Raw genomic sequence first — 17,564 nt, forward strand, 5'->3', positions numbered from 1 at the left:
GGTCGCTTATAGAAAGAGGTATCCTTGTCTTTATTTTTAAAAACACAGAACCAGAGAACAGAGAACCTTGTGCGGCATATCCGCATAAAGGGTTAAAATATACATTTTAGCGCTATTTAAAAACTAGGACGGTATAATGTAAATGTCTCAAGTGAAGATGATGGTTTAAAACATAATTTTATCAAATCAAGCCAATTCATGCGAATACTGTCGTATATGAACAAAGAGAAGACCTAGAGTTCACTAACATTACAGCTAACTGCAGGAAACAGATATCCGGGGTGAGTGTAAAGAAAACGGCATACAAAACATTACAATCCCAGCCGGCAATACGATAAGTGTTGCGATAGTGATGTTAAAAATTGTTGTTTCAGAAGAAATGCAAAGATGTGCTTTTTACGAGCGCCCGCTCGACACATGACGTCACATCTCCGCGCTGCTGTTTTGGCGCGCTTTATGGAAGTTTGAATCGTTAGCGATGGAGCGCGTGAACACAAGCAGTGTGAGAGGATTCCTGAGATCTTGCGACGATCTGACTGAGAAGATTCGCTGTTTAATACAGAAGAAACTCGTCAAGACGTACTTGAGCAGGTGATATTATGCGCTTACGATGCGATGTGAACGGGGCCGTAGAGAATTCGGGGGCCCCCTAAAAAATATATTCATGCTGGCCCCCTTCACCAATATCATATACTGTAAATAGATGAGCATGGAGGCCCAAATATAGCGGAAGATGGTGATGTTGTTGTAAAACATTTATTTTAAAAGTTAAATGTTTATATATAAAATTACAACTAATAAAATCTAACAAAAAGAAAGAGATAGTTGAATAATAAAACAAATTTTAAAAAAGTAACTGCAAAATAATGTTTTTCCCATCAGTCTATTATAATTTATAAATCAAAAAGTAAAGAATGCAGTCAAATTTAAAAAATAAAATCATTTATTGCCTTATTTTTTAATAAAGATAATATGGAACTGGTAATATTATTAAATAAATCTAATAAATGTATTCATCCAAGTGCAGTGTGTCGTATTCATGTTTTCTCGATGTAATAAATAAAAAGTGAAAAAGTGAATGTTTGAACTCTGGTGTATGCTAAATGAAAACAGGCGGACGGGTGTATGAATGTGTCTACAGGTGTATCTAACCCTAACAACTAATGACCAACTTTATTTTTGCTATTGTACATACATTTTATTCTTCTAACTGTTTGTCTTTGGTTAACACAGCTGGAGAGGAACAACAGGGAGGTTGGAAGACACAGTAGAGGAACTACAGAATAAATATGGAGAGAAAACAGCATTAAAAAGGATCAAGTCCATAGTGAAAAAAATCAGAAAAAAGAATATCAAACGTAGGAAAAGTTGTATAATTTACTTTGTTAGTAATCAATATGTTTCTCAATCTTCAATAAGCTTTACTATAATGTTTACATGGTTTTTGGTTGTGTATTTAATTGTTCATTTTTTAACAGATGGTGACGTTCAACAGCCTAACAACCTTCCACAACGACGAAAGCATAATATTTCTACATCATTGGGACAGCCATTAATTCAGAACCCTAATCAGCTTAACTTAACAATTGCCCAGAAGAATGGTGGGACAATAGTTACTACAATCATGGTAGAAAACACAATATATGGTGATGTTAACATCAGTGCGGTGAGTGTCTGATAATTTAAGAAGCAGTTGCTTAGTTAAGAAATGATTTGTGTATGTTATATATATATATATATATATATATATATATATATATATATATATATATATATATATATATATATATATATGTGTATTTTTGTTTTGTTTTTTAAAGTTAGTCCATAGGGTGTGGAACTTAGCACAACTATTTACACGCATACTGTTTTTGACACATAGTGATTGTGAACATTCCATTTTTTTTTTTTTTTTTTTTTTTTCAAATAATACATCTCTTTCATTTTGTGCCGGATGTTAAAAGATAAAGGTATTAGTTAATAACAATTAAAAACTTTAAATCAACATGAAGCCATAATATTAATCAATAAAATATGGTTAAATTACAGTACAATGACTACAATGATATTTTGTTTTATTTACAAAGTTGTGTGTCGTGAGTGAGACCTAGCAAAGATTACACCAATATTAGATTTCTTGTTGCGTGGTTGCACTATATGCCAGAAGCTTAGTCATCAACATCTAAACTAAACATTATCATGGTTTAGTTGTATTTTAAAACACTGTTTTTTTCTTCTTTTTCTGATTTTTCAATTTTCAGGCCGATATTTGTAGAAATAAGCAAAATACATTTATAAAAACAAGTTAATGGCCTTGTGTCAGAACACAACAGGTCTTTTTATTGTAACTTTGAAAAGTGTAATACAGTATTTGATTTTTACAAATACCTAAACCAACGGGCCTAAGCTGTTGACCCCTGAAGTTATGACTTCTGAAGGCCTCTCATGTGTAGATTCGCTCGTTGAAAAAAATGGTATTTTATTAGCTAAAATCATTGTCTGTATTCATAAAATATGTCCTCATGGGTGTAAAATGACCTCTGCCAATGATCTGACTTATCCTCGTAAGCGAAACATTTCTTATCTTTATTTACATGGGGCGGGTAAGTCCAAGGAGGCTTCCGTGCCGTTCCGCCATCTTGAAACACTATAATAACAGAGAGGGACAAAAAGCGCTAGCCTAACTCAAGACGTTTCATCATCAACACTACTATAGTCAACAGCACATTCAAAAGGACCATCAAAATAGTGTTACGTTAAAAAGGCGTAATTGACAAAAATTGTAATTCTGAATTAAGTAATAATTATGACAAAAAGTTTAAATTAAAATTATGACTATGCGTCATAATTATGAGATGAAAAGTTTAAATGATGATGTACTAAATGATAAAGTAAATATTCCATAGTGAAATTTTCTGAATTCTATATAATTGTATTTGTGAAAATGATTCAGTACTGAAACAGCATTTATGAGTTTTTACATATCTTCTGCTTGTTTCTGCAGTTCGTGTAGGCCTCCAAGACTATGGATAACTAAAAATGATTATTGATGAACTTGAATTTTGTTGACAATGTAAAAAAAATTGTCTTCCCATACCGGGAGTCGAAACCCGGGCCACCTGGATGAAAACCAGGAATCCTAACCGCTAGACCATATGAGAGACGTTGATACTGCCCCAGACAAATTTGAAAAGGCTGCACAGTACATTATAATTCTGGATCATAGTTATGCAGGAGAAGGAATCCTCATCGCCTAAAAGCTAAAACTTAATTTATCGGTATGTAAATAAATATCGGGATAGCTTTTCCCCATGTGGAAAGAGCTAATGAAGGAGAAAGACTTTGAAAGGGAAGTTGCCTGATTTCTTCTCGACAGGTAAGTCAAAGGTATGGTCTAAATTACAAGCTTTTTTCATTGCTTGGTTGTGTAAATCATTATATAGCTGCCATAACAGTAGAACATGTATCGTTAAACTCAATGATGTGCTATTGGAAGCCATGTTGTCATAGCTTCTTGACACATTACGGCTACCGCAGTTGCAACACGCATTTGAAAAAGCGAGTAGATGGGAGAACCACTAGATGGGAGAAATTCTTTTGGGAGAACTAACTTGTAGTTGGGTCTTTAACAAAAAACAAACAAACAAACAAAAAAGCCTCCACAATCGAGGAGGTCAAAGGGCATGCTTCCTGCTATAGATAGTATCATCAGCTCTCCCCAAAGTCTATTCATGCGGCCACCAGACAGATTTTAAACACCAGATTTACACTTCTACATATATTTTGAGTAGATAACCGATATTCTCAGAAAAGGGTTTCACCCTGTGTGTTTCCACACTGATTAAGGATAGTTCGGGAGATGCAAGTAAAAATGATATGATCTTTTACTTTGAATTAAGACGAGTAAAATTAAATATTCGCTCAAGACCAACTTTACTTATGCCGTGTCAGTGATTTTGCAAATGATACAACTTAGTCTAAATAAGAGCAATGTGGAGTCCTCGGATTTCTTAAAAACAACACAACAACAAAACTTTGACAACATGTTGTATGGACAAAAGATCTAAGATGCCCAAGCACAGTTTTTCAACAATCTAATGTTTTTGAACAGACGTTGTTTATTAAAAATAATACATACGTCTTCTTAGAAGATAAATATAAGATATGATTTTAATAAAACTTTAAAGATTTGATTTAAACTTTTAAGGTTATGCTTTTAAATGAATTTAGTATAAACTCTGGATGTACTCTGGAAAGGCGTTAGCAGACTAGATTTACTGACATTGTGACATTGTCCCCCGAGACTCATCTGGTCTGATACCCTGTTTCTTGAAGCTTCAGTTCACACTGTGGTTTATCTCTGAAGGATCTGGGGCTGTAAGGTGTTTTTGTTTATATATTTATTTAGCTAAAACTTTGTTTACATTTTAGTAACATATGTTATTAATAATAATTTAATTTAAAATAGAGATTAGTTCATTTTTTAGAACCGTGTGTGTGCACAAAATTATATTAAATGATTTGTTTATTTATTTCATTTTGAAAATGTACAAATGTAGTTTTCTGTGTTTAGGTGTACGGTACAAAATTAATTATAGCTATGGAAAGCCCCCACCATAAAAATTGAAACCCCGCATGGACAAAAAAATGCTGATTGAATCTTTTCATATAAATGAGATTTAAGACGACTAAAAAGTACAGTTTTTCTACAATCTAAAGTTTTTGAACAGACAGACATTGTTTAATAACAATTATACTTTTGGTCACCCGTCACCGTTAAACAAAATCACTACAGTAATCTTCTAAAAGATAAATAGAAGATATGAATGTATTCAAACTTCAAAGATTTTATTTAAACAGTCTTTTAATTTTAAAAGATCATATTTAAACTTTTACGATTATGTTTTGAAATAAATTCAGAAAGATGACGGCACACTAATTTACCGGAACCTGTCACAGACACACGTACACACACACACACACACACACACACACACACACACACACACATACCATTTGTCTGGTGCTTCATGAAATCTTCAGTCAGCAGACTTAGATTAATTTTATTTTTTTATCTAAAACTGAAATTTCAGTAGATTTTTTTTTTTATTATTTTTTTATATACTTTTAAAGAACAGAATGTTTTTCAACTTTAGTTAAATTAGCAAGATAACCATTTTAATGTATATAAAGAACGGAATGTTTTATGTAATATGATTTTTATTCTTTTGTTTATCAAAAACAATTGGATCAATAAGATATTTATTTTATAAGCATTTCATTATATACTTTTATAAAGAACTGAATGGTTTTCAACTTTAGTTAAATTAACAAGATAGCTATTTTATTTTATACACTTATAGGCCTAAAGAACGGAATGTTTATGTAATATGATTTTTTATTCTTTTGTTTATCTAAAACTGAATTAAATGGTTTCAGTAGATTTTTGCTAAGATATTATTGTATATCATTTGTGTGAAATATAAAACATGATTAGGGACAACTCTCTTTTTTCTCACTTTTGCTGTTACCTCAGGAATGTGAGGGTGGACGTCTGTGTAGCAGAGATATCAGTGTTTATGTCCGATTCAGCGAATACAGATCGTAAAGTCAAACGGACTGCTAAAATGACCAGTACACAAACACAGAAAATACACCCAGCTTGTGTCCACAAGAGATAATGGTTGTGTGACACAGTCTTCAAACTTTCTGTCAAAACCACATGATCTAAGGATAAAAAGGGTCAAATAGGGTCAAAAACTTTCTGTCAAAACCACATGATCTACGACTAACTAGGACAATAGGGCAAACCATAACAACAACATATGCCGGAAAGATAATAGATAAAAACAACATATGCGGTAGATAAAACTGTCAAAACGCGTGATCGAACGCTCGATATGACAATACATATCCATATCTATACAAGCCAGAAAGGGCGGGACAGCTCAACGGACAACCGGAAGGGCGGGGACCAGATGTCATATCTAGGGGGCGGGACCGGAAGTCATCAATCATTTTGACAGGTGGTATAGGGTTATAACTACTAGTGTGGACGGGAGGTGCAAACGTAGCAAAAGGTCTCCGTTTTTAAACGAAAACGCAGTAGTGTGGACGGGGCCTCTGTATGTGTGAGTTTACGCTCACCTGTGAGAATTGTCTCAATGCACATACATCGATTCCACAATCTGTGTAAAAACAAATGTCAGAGATGAGATATTCAGTTCACTGCTTTTATCTGAAAAGCTTAAAGAAGATTCCGGCAACTGCTGGGGGAAAAACGGATAATGTTAAAACCTATTTTTTACAGTCTATGGTTAAAACATATAAGGCCAATCAAAAATGTAATTACTTTTTTAAAATGTATTTTTTTCTTTCAGAATTCATTTACACAGATTAACTAGAAATGTATCCATTGTTTTATATAGATAGAGAGAATGATCGAACGATAGATCGAACGATAGATCAAACGATAGACAGATTGAACGATAAGACAGACAGATAGAAAAAAGAACAAACGATATTTAGATAGTGTTTTAGCAATCCTTGCCTCTCTGTACCTCTAGCTTTACTATCATGCACAGGTAGGAGTGAAGTTTTTACGCAGACACACAAAGATTTTCCAGAGATTATTGCAGTTGAGGTTTGTGGTTTATTGTAGTAAATTGTACAAACAGATGAACATACCGGTTGATTTCTTATCTTGTTTCCAGTTGTTTGCGTGTATTCTGATCTGTAGACTCTAATCCGTGGTCTGTGCAGGTAGCTAACACTTCCTGTCACCTGCCCCTATATACAACCATGTGCATCTAATCACTGTCACCCATTGTCCAAAATACTAATATAAATATATCCAAACAAAATAAAATATTATGCCAACAATACAGTGCTATGCATAAGTTTAGACACCCATGTTAAAGTTGACTAAAAAGAGGAATAAAAAAATCATCTTTTGGAAATTGAACTTAATGCCTTAATTTAAAAAAATAGGAAAAATCCAACCTTTAAGGACACCAATTTTCTTTGTGAATGAATAATGTATAGTAAATAAATAAATGTTCTTCCTTTTTAAATACAGGGTGCATAAGTTTGGACACCCCTATGTTAAATTCCCATAGAGGCAGGCAGATCTTTATTTTTAAGTATTTTTTTTAATTATTATTTTAGGATACTATGCATCCTGATAAAGTTCCCTTGGCCTTTGGAATTAAAATAGCCCCACATCATCACATAGCCTTCACCATACCTAGAGATTGGCATGGGGTACTTTCCATAAGATCATCTCTCAATGCAAATCAAACTAGCTATTAGGCTAACTGAAATAAAACCATGCCTAGCCTAGCTTAGCACAAAGACTAAGGTAAACTGGAGCTTATTTTGTCACTTATTGGGAGCAGTATGCTAGCTGAAGCCGTTTACCTCCAGTCTTTGTGCTGAGCTAGGCTAGCGGTGGGAGATGAGAAGGGTATGTATGGACTTATCTAACTCTGGGGGCTACGGTGAATAAGCTAAAGTCCCAAAAAGTCGGCTTGTTCCTTTAAGCAGAGGGGTTACCATGTGTGCCCATCCGCTACGCCACTGGTAGTGTATGTAAATCAACAATGTTTACTCGTTCTTATTGTCAGCTGGACTGAGAAATTCACTTTTATCTGTCTGCAAATGTCCGCCTGACGACACTAATAGTGTTGTCACGATACTGGAATTTTCAAATACCTTGAAAAATATCTGTGGCAAGCAGGACGAGGCCGAGGCATAAAAGGAGGAGCGACGACAGTGAAGGATGAGACAGGACCAGGCCTGGATTTTACGTTGTGTTTTTTTTATGCTTTATTATGTGTGTGCGGCAGTCATCCGTTGACATCCGGCATTACTTTTGTTTTTAGTTTATTTATTTATTAAAGTTGGAGATACGAGGCTGGTGCGCTGCGCAGGTGACGCTCGATAGTAATGATTTAATTTGCACAATACTTAGCATGTAACAGTCCCAGACCCTCATAACAATGACTTAGTTGTTTGAACTATCTGAAAGTGGGATAAAGCTGACTAGCTAATCCCAAAGTAAAGTGAGTTACAGTAATCCAATCAGTAAAATCTTATTTTTTCTAATTTTTTTCTTGTCGAAATAGGTTTTACTTTTACTAGTAGTCGAAGATGAAAGCATGTTTGACCACTGTATTTATGTGTTTGTCAGATTTCGTGAAAGAATTTCAGATTTCAGGATTTCTTTCTTGTCTAGAGAGTAATTTCCAGTTCTATAGAGAAACTTTAGAGTCAGAATGAAGCTGAAATGATTGCCAGTGTGTGAAAGTGAAACTAAAACATGAGTCAATGAGAAGATGGTGAGCTGTTTTAAACTATCAATTGAGTGCTTGACTACACACTGACCCACAACTACAACATGGATTTGTGCAGGGAGTTGTCACACAGAGGAGAGATGTGTATTTTGCAGATATTACAAATAATCAAACCTGTTTGCTGGGATCTGTGGGGGAAAGGGTGTTGCTGTGTCCTCTGAGCAAATCCAGGTTTCAACCTTAGGATGATGAGCTTTATTGATTGGCATTTCCACAGTCCCAAACACAGAGAGCGATGAGGAGGTGTAAAGAAACTGCAGGCTTGTTGGATCATGTTGTCCAGCACTTCTCTGTTCCTCTGTGAAATTTGTCCACCCTTTAGAACTTTCTAACAAAACTACTTCTTTAAACTCCTCCTGGGCTGTTGGTACAATTCGAATGATATATGCGTGATCTGACAAAAAAAAAAAAAATGTAATTTTGTAATTTTTTTGTTTGATTGTTTCCAATTTAAGCCAAAGATTTTGGGTGAGTTTAGCCTATGATGAATAATTGACTTGTATCTTCAATCTGCCAAGCAAAGGTCGAGCAAAGGTTTTGAGAGCGAACGCAAAGTTTCTCGGGGAAACACAAAGCATTTTGCAAGCGAAAGAAGAGTTTCTTGGGCGAATGCAAACGTTTTGCGAGAGAGCGCCAAGTTTCTCGGGGGAGCGCTAAAGCATTGACTACTTATTTTTCCTCCCAGTTCATATTTTTTCCCACCACAATGTCCCTTTAGGGGCTCCGTAGTTATACAGGCTGTAGGAAGTTACAAGGTTAGTTGTTTCCATCCAAAGTTGTGAATTAAATTAGAATGTCGCATAAAAAAAAACATTTGCTTAAAGCACCATCCCATGTGTTTCCATTATCACTTCTCGGGAAACTGGCTCAAAGTGTCAGTTAATAAAAATTGCCTGCAATTTGCAAAGCCATCGTGTTTAGTTTTTTTTCATTAAAAACACTAATTAAACATTCTGATGTCTGGTGTTTGGAAATACAACTGTGGTTCAATCACATCTGAAAAACTGTTTCTGTTTGTTCTCCAGGTGTGTTTGTTAAGGAAGATAAAATCACGTCAGTGTCAGTGATGGAAGGACAACCTGTCACGCTACACACTGATGATGCTGAAATACAGGGAATGGAGAAGATATGTTGGAAGTTTGCGGATTCCAAAAAACACAATGCTAAATTTGTTGTCATAGCGACACTGGATAAAACGAACAATGAGGAACTTCCATATAAGAGAAAAATTCTCAAATTCAAAGACAGTTTAAAACTGAACCTCAACACCGGATCTCTCACCATCACTAACATCACACCTAAACTCTGTGGACATTATAAACTCCACATCACCAGCGATGGACAGATGAGCATGCATACATTCATTGTTGCTCATGTGAGTAGGTCTTTCAAAGCTTTTAAATGCCTTACTAAGATGAAAACTATTAATAAAGAGTTATATGTTATTTGCCTCTTTTTTTATAAACATAGAGATACATTATGTAGTTTTTCTGTCTTTGTCAGAGCGTCATATTTCATTGTGAATAGTTAAAAATCACTGTAGTGGGAAGACTAATTTAATTTGTAGATTTATGGGAACATTCAAATACTTTCCATATTTTTAACTTCTATGATTCTTTATTTTTTTTTCAGATTCCATTGAATAGAGAGCGGATCCTAAGCCGAAGACAAACCTGCCCTTGATTACAGTATATAAACACTGGAATGTCATCCACATTTAAATTCCACTGACAAATATAAGAAACATTTTGCTTATTTTTTTTAACCATCTAACATCCCTAATGACAAAATGCCTTATTGATAAAGATAAGAGTTCTGTAAGGCTGACATAAAATGGATGTATATTTTGTTACACTACACCTATTTGTCAGGAGAAAGGAGCTATTAAACACAGCAGTTAATTTGTGTATATTATTTTAAAACTGCTGAACTATTATTATACTAGTATTTTTTGTATTTTAGTATTAACTCTTTCCCTTACAGTGTTTATTTATTTTTTATTTTTTTTAAGTTTTCACAAGTTTAATGGCCCCCCAGAATATTTTGTTGTATGAATATCTGAACATGCAATATATCAAAAGAAAGAACAGAGCCTCTGTTTTATTCTAGCTTCATGCATTATTTTCTATTCATTTATTCAACACTTGAATGTGGGTAAGTTAAAAAAAGCAACATTTTGAGCAAAAAGCTGAGAAAATCACATTTTTGTCAAAGACTACATCCAGATCAGATTCAGAACGATGATCAAAACACAGATTGAGTAGATCGAGTCCATCAACACCCCTAAAGCTTCATAGCCATGTAGCTCGTCCTGAGTCGACATTTCATTCAGTAGCCTAACACAAGGCAGTTTTGATTTATTTGATGTTGATGATCGCGTTATTTTATGATTAGCCTACATATGAGATCGTCTTTTGATCAGGAGATTCACCACTCTTTCAGAAGATGCACAATAGTGCCCTTCTACCGTATAACAGTGAAAACAGGAAAATTACGTCAATAGCAGGGAATGAGTGAAGAGTAAAATTTTATTTTTTTCCTGGATTTTCTTCATATTTTTCCACTTTATTTTTATTTTTTTTATATATATATAAAGTATTTAATGAAGTCATGACATGAGAAATCAAACGTGCCTTGATCTTTTGACATATAAGAGGTCTTTGTACCATTAAAACATCATGCAGGTTCATTAGTGTTGCTTATTTAATCATGTATAAATAAATGAAATTATTCAGAACCTTCTGAGAAGAGCAAATTAACTTTCAAACACATTTATGACGGTGGCATCACATTCTTACAAGTTATTTAATGCAAATAGTGTTAACTATAGGTTTGATTAAGTATCTTAAGGATGCATGTTATTTAGTTGATGTTTAGCCTACCTATTTAGTTTGATTTAACTTGTCAATGTTTGCTTTAACTTGTCTATGTATGTTTGTTTGGGCTCAACCGCTGAAGAACCGATATCGTTGGCCAATATATAGCAGTATCCACATTATTCCTGACGACCTTACTGCGTTTTGAATTATGTGTGGCACTTCCGGTTTGGGAACTTCCATTCAAAAAGGCTTAAACGAATCATTAAAATCATAAGGTTGCCCTACAAATAAAACTGATCGTCAGTTTGACTGATTGAGCCGTCAATTTCCCTTCATGTTTTATTTTCAGACATCATGAGAATAACGTCATACTTATTTGAACGTGGCATTATTACAATGGTAAGAGCTCTTTTCAGTCGCTGTTTTTTTTCCTTGTGGTTATTTTCTTTTTTTTCCCTTTGCAATCCGCGGAAAAAATATGAAATAGATCACTTTAAAAACGTACGTTTTCAAATATAAACGTACACACTCATACACCCAATCGAAGTATTCGGGGCGGGGCTTTGTCACCCCTGCATCTACGAATCACCTCTCGGCTTTCACTTGGTGTGCCTTTTTTCAAATTCGTTATTACCAGAGATGCAGTATGACTGTTGTTTGCGGCTAATTCTGAGAATAACCTTCACACACAGAACAACACATACCGACGGTAAGAAGGCTCTCTCAATTTAAACTGCACGATGCAGAGTTAAAGTCTATCATCAGTAGTTTTCAGTGAACAACAATGTACTCGTGAGATTTGGAAGGGTATTCGTCAGTAGCCTATGTTTTAAAGACCCTATTTATATATGACCCTTATATTTATGTACATGTGCAATATTTTAAAGAAACAACTCTACAGGGACATTTTTTTAATTAAATAGTTCAAAATCATGGACTGTTTCAACACTCATTGACAGACATGGGGGAAAAAAAACTTAACGAACCATGTGCATGGGGTTGGCAACTTCTGGACAGGAAAATAAGGGACAAGCGTGTGTTATTTATATGAATTAACCCTATAACTAACCCTTTAAAGCCTTCCGCGAACCGCTATGACTGCAAATCAAACAAGGATTTGTCTAAAAGGAATGATTATTCTTAATCTAGAGCGTATGCCTGAGAATACGGGACAAACTGCGTTCCGTATGACTTTCATACGCTTCATTGATGCCAAATACGGGACGATTCTGTATGCGGAATGGTTGGCAACCCTACACGTGCCGCTGTGAACTGTAAACAGATCGTAGTAAATCATGTAGCCTACAATGATTCATGTTTCATTCATTCCATTGGACAAAATAGCTGTCGGTTAACAGACTTGGACCAATCATGTTTAGCCTATACAGCCAAGATATAGGCGATATAGGCTACTTGTCACAATTGAAAGAGAATTTCGATGATGATTTTTTTTCTTTTCTTTTGGATAATGATGGCGGAATATTTTGAATGACTTTTTATGGACTTGACATTGCTCAGCATAATTGTTATTAAAATGTTCTCTCTTGATTTTCAGATGCTGTTTCTCTATCTGCTGGTGCTGTTGATAGATACAGGTAAGAACAGAGTAGATACTGTACAGTAGTGATGGTTGATTTGCTTCATGAAGCTTAGAAACCTTGTATGAATCTTTTGTTTAGAATTTGTAGGTCGGAGCCTGGCTGTATCAAACTGCCAAAGTCACGCGATTTCAGAAACAACGGCTCTGAACGAGGCTTCGTTAGGTCATAACGGTTTTGAATCGTTTGAATGTTTTGAATTGTAATGGTTCACCGCTAGAGGGCGATGCTCACAGTGAAACCATGAATCATGCACTATGGCCCTGTCCCAAATGGCACACTCCGGACTTATGGACTTCCTCAGAGTCCACACTTTGGTGACGTCATGTAGTGCAGACCTATAGGGCCCTTGGCGCGAGTCCACGAGGGCGCATTGAGAGGTATTTTTGGGACAGACTCGATCGGCACGCCGGATATAACGGTCTGGTTGTTGTTGGACAGGAGAAATCACATTTTTGCGCTCTGACGTCTTATCTGCGTCAACTACACATCCTAATTTTACAGTTCTATATTTTGATATTGTGCATAACACCTGGGCATTAAACAATAGATATATCATGCTTATTTAAATTATGTATACAGTTGTACATAATAATAGGCTACATAATGTTCCATTTGAACTAAGATTACAATTTTAAAACATAATTTAAACATCATTTTTTCAATTTACAGGTTTCAATATTCATACATTTAATCGTATTATTAAACGCACTATTATTATGCTTGAGATATCAACTACTGGTCGATGACCATAATGTTTGTATAAACTGTAGGTAACAACTTGTTACCTACAGTTTATACAACTGGTAAAATGTACATTTAGGTCATAAAAACCATAATATTTTCTTCTCAGCCATGTCAACAATTATCCGTGAGTGAAATCTCCTCCCATCTGTGGTCTGATTGGCCTTTCGCAAGGATTCCTGGGTAGTTAAAGTGCGTGGAGCCTGCTTCTATGCGGGCTTCGTGGAAGACCGCTTCAAGGGTACAAAGGGGGCGCTGCTGAGCACACTTCAGAGCGTTATAATGCTGAATGGGACGGCCTACGGACTCGTAGACTCAGCGAGCACGTGCAATTCAAGTCCACGAGACCGAAAGTCCGCATGAAGTGCGCCATTTGGGACAGGGCCATTCAGTGAGATCGCCCTGCAGCGGTGAACCATTGAACAAATATCTATGGGTTTTACCTGATCTCTCATGAGTTTTATACATTTGTAGACATTTTAATTAGACATAGTATAATTGAAAAGAATAATAGTAGTTATTAGTCTCTTATGGTTTGTTTAGTTGAGGTGAGCAACCCATGGATCAAACAAAACAAGCCCTGGAAATTGATAAAATAACACATATTACACAGACACTTGATAATTAATCTTATTAGATGAATATATAATTGCATTTCTTAGATTTTACTTTAAAAAAAAGTTTGTAAAGTATTTTATGCATGTTTGGCCTGAGTATCTGTTGCAAGTACACCGTTGTGACCAGCAGGGGTCGCCAGAGTGTGGTGTTTTGAACAATTGGTTAAATTGTTTCGAAGCTTTTCTCCCATCACTATACTGTACTGTACTGTACAGTAGGGTACTAAGGTTTGAAACCACTAGTGAAACGTTTTACTTTGCAGTTTTATAACGTAATACTTTTTTTTGCCATTACAATTTATTTACAAAACATTTCCAGCATGATTTAAGAAGTTCCAAAGAACATTTTATATTTGAATGAAAGAAAATCTGACTATACAAAGAGTCAGAGAGAGAGAGATTTCGGACCTAGAAATTCAGAAATAATTGTAATAATATTCAATATTTGAGAAAAACACAGATTTTCAATGTGGTTTCAGACTTTTGGACCCCGCTGTATAATAATAGAGAACGATAACATTTATGTAAAACTTAAAAAAGTTGTGTTTTCTAGCCTCTCAGCACAGGTTGGTTGAAGGCGTTGAAGGAGGCTTTGTCGATTTGCCGTGCAGTCACAGAAGAATTGTACTTGAAGAAAAACAACTGACAGTCTACTGGAGACACAACGACACCAGGAATGTATACGATATTATCCATGGAAAAGTTTCTGTTAAGGAACAAGACCCAGCGTACAAGAACAGAGCAGAAGTTTTACCTGAAGAGCTCAAGAACAGCCAGATCTCTCTCAAACTCACCGATCTTCAGCTCTCCGATGGAGGAACGTACATCTGTTTCATTCCAGATGTGGGAGTTCATCACAGTTCAAAACTGGTGGTCAGAGGTGTGTTATAATGCCTCCTAATTTAATACATTTGGAGTTTCTATGTGATTGAAATCTAAACAGAGTTGGTATAAATGGTCAAACATGTTGTACAATATTGTTTTTGCATGGCAGATAGTACAAATATTTTGGTCCATTAGCAAAATATCGAATAATTTTTAAAGCATTTAATTTTACTCCTAATTTTTGCCTCCACAGAACGGCCAGTAACAGAACACAGAGCAGCTCAACTTAGAAGCCATGGCACAGAAACAAGCCTGGGGATTCTTTCGGCAATTTCTTTGATTCTGCTTGTTGTATTGTTCCATTGATGTATAAATTTTACTTGTTTAAATGTTGTTTGTTTATAGATGTGCTGTACTACTTTTTTTTTACAATACACAATGCAAATGAATAATGCATTCAAAATGGCAACTAAAAATGAAAAGGTTTTTTTTTTTTTTTTACATTTACTCAGGCATTTTTAAGCCGACAAAGTTTGAACCTCTTTCTTGCTTGCACGATTTGTAAAGAAAATAATTTTAATCAGAGCTATGTGTTTGGTCTATATGTTTAAAATATCACACATTTAAATGTGCAGATGTGTTTGTAGATTAGGTGCTGAACTGCAGTCGAATCTAATCATTCATTATTTAAAATCACATTTCATGCATTGAAATTAGTAAAAAATGAGGCTACATAAGAAAAAAATAAAACTAAATTCATAAACTCATTGAGAAGAACAAATCAGCTTTCAAACACATTTACAATGGTGGCGTCACATTCTTACATTTTATTTAATGCTAATAGTGTTAATTACAGGTTTGATTGAGTATATTAGGATGCATGTTATTTACTTGATGTATTCAGTTTGCTTTATCTTGTCTGTGTGTTTGTTTGGGCTCAACCGCTGAAGAACCGATATTGTTGGCCATAGATATAGCAGTATAGATCACTTTATCACTTACTTTACGTTTTTAAATATGAACATAACTGCTGTAAAATTACTCATACACCCACTCGAGGTAATCGGGGGTGGGCAAGGCTGGATTAGTGCCCCCAGGGGCCCCTGGGCACTGAAGCTCATGGGCCCCTCTCCCCTACCTGACAACCACACCCTCCAAAGGAACACACACACACACAGGTGTGCCCACCAGGTGTGGGATTTAACATGCCAATCACTATTGATCAAAAGCTGAATAACTAGTTCACAAGACAATGATACAAAATACATTTTTCTGAAAAGTAGGGCTGCACGATTTGGGGAAAATGTCATATTGTGATTATTGAGGTCAATATTGTAATATGCGATTACGATATAGTAAACAAATGGTTTCATGAGTTAACTTGCTTATTTCTCAAGTAAAATGCACACACAGATTAGTGATAATGCTGACATTTGTAGCCTATTTCTCAACTCAAACTAGAAACAACAACTAAATGCACTGTGTTTTCAAATTAAAATAATATATTTTTTAAATTAAATATTGTTATTTGTCTCAATAATACAAGAGTTAAAAATAAATGTCATATTTACCTGTGCCTGTCTAACAGGTAGACCTAGGACATATACCGAAATTGAATAAAGTTATCAAACTGCACTGCATAAATTATACATTAAATATAGACTAATCCTACTTTAGTCAACAGCAGTGAGTCATTTTCTCTGTTCTTTTTGTTCTTTGATTAACTTTTCTGACAGAAAGCTTTATTGGCTGCTGTCTCTTTAAGACCAGCTGACGGAGACGCGGATCTCAAACGCGCCTCATTCTCTCACAACTCTTCACGTTCATCATAAGACAGCTCTTATGGTATGAAGATACTCGACAAAATGGACATGTTGGCATAATTGTGTGTGTTATTGTAAGTTCAAGCACGAAAGATAACTGTATTCTGGCGTGCTGTCTGTACGCGCGCGCGCCTTTCTGTGTCTGTGTGTATGTGTGTGTGTCACAGTCACACTTTTGTCTTGTCGCACATGAATTGTTTAAAAGCATTTGCATGAATAAGAGATCATATAATGTAAGATACACTTTTTTTTTATTATTCTGATTGGATAATTATAAAGATCGAGGCCAAGCCTGATGTAGCCTATACTATTTTTATGTAGCAGCGTACGTGGCGAGAAAAAAAAAAAACTCCGATCACGGAGGGCCCCTCTCTGCGCAAGGGCCCCTGGGCACGTGCCCAGATTGCCCGTATGGTAGATCCGGCCCTGGTGGGTGGGGCTTTGTCGTGACGTTATCCCTGCATCTACTTAAGGAATCGCTTCCTAGAAGCAGAGCAACATTAACTACTTTAGAACAGTACTACTTTCAGTTTTGGAGAATGGGCGCCTTTTTAAAAACTGAATGGTATCAGAGATGCAGTGTGACTGTTGTTGATGGCTAATTCTGAGAATTCACACACACAACACGAACCGACGGTAAGACGACTTTCTCAATTTATACAGTACGATGTAGAGTTAAATAGGCCTATATGTCTTTATCATCATTAGTTTTCAGTGTACAACAATGTACTCGTGAGATTTGGAATGGTTTTTAGGCGTGTGATATTGAATTAATGTTTCAGTT

General features: G+C 35.4%; 1 protein-coding gene across 1 annotated transcript in view; it reads left to right on the top strand.

Moving 5' to 3' along the window:
- Window positions 1-11,785: 11,785 nt before the first annotated feature.
- The window catches only part of LOC311085929 (CD276 antigen homolog), a gene marked incomplete at its 3' end in the record, with an annotated part of 109,128 nt that continues 103,349 nt past the window's right edge, over window positions 11,786-17,564 (top strand). Inside the window, exons 1-4 of the mRNA XM_084118547.1 lie at window positions 11,786-11,882; window positions 12,729-12,768; window positions 14,686-15,012; window positions 15,211-15,221. Coding sequence (XP_083974673.1) covers window positions 12,729-12,768; window positions 14,686-15,012; window positions 15,211-15,221 — 378 coding nt within the window. The 5' untranslated portion in view covers window positions 11,786-11,882. The remainder of the gene's footprint in view (window positions 11,883-12,728; window positions 12,769-14,685; window positions 15,013-15,210; window positions 15,222-17,564) is intronic.

The sequence above is a fragment of the Abramis brama genome (genome assembly GCF_963993115.1).
Source record: "Abramis brama genome assembly, chromosome: 6".
NCBI lineage: Eukaryota > Metazoa > Chordata > Actinopteri > Cypriniformes > Leuciscidae > Abramis > Abramis brama.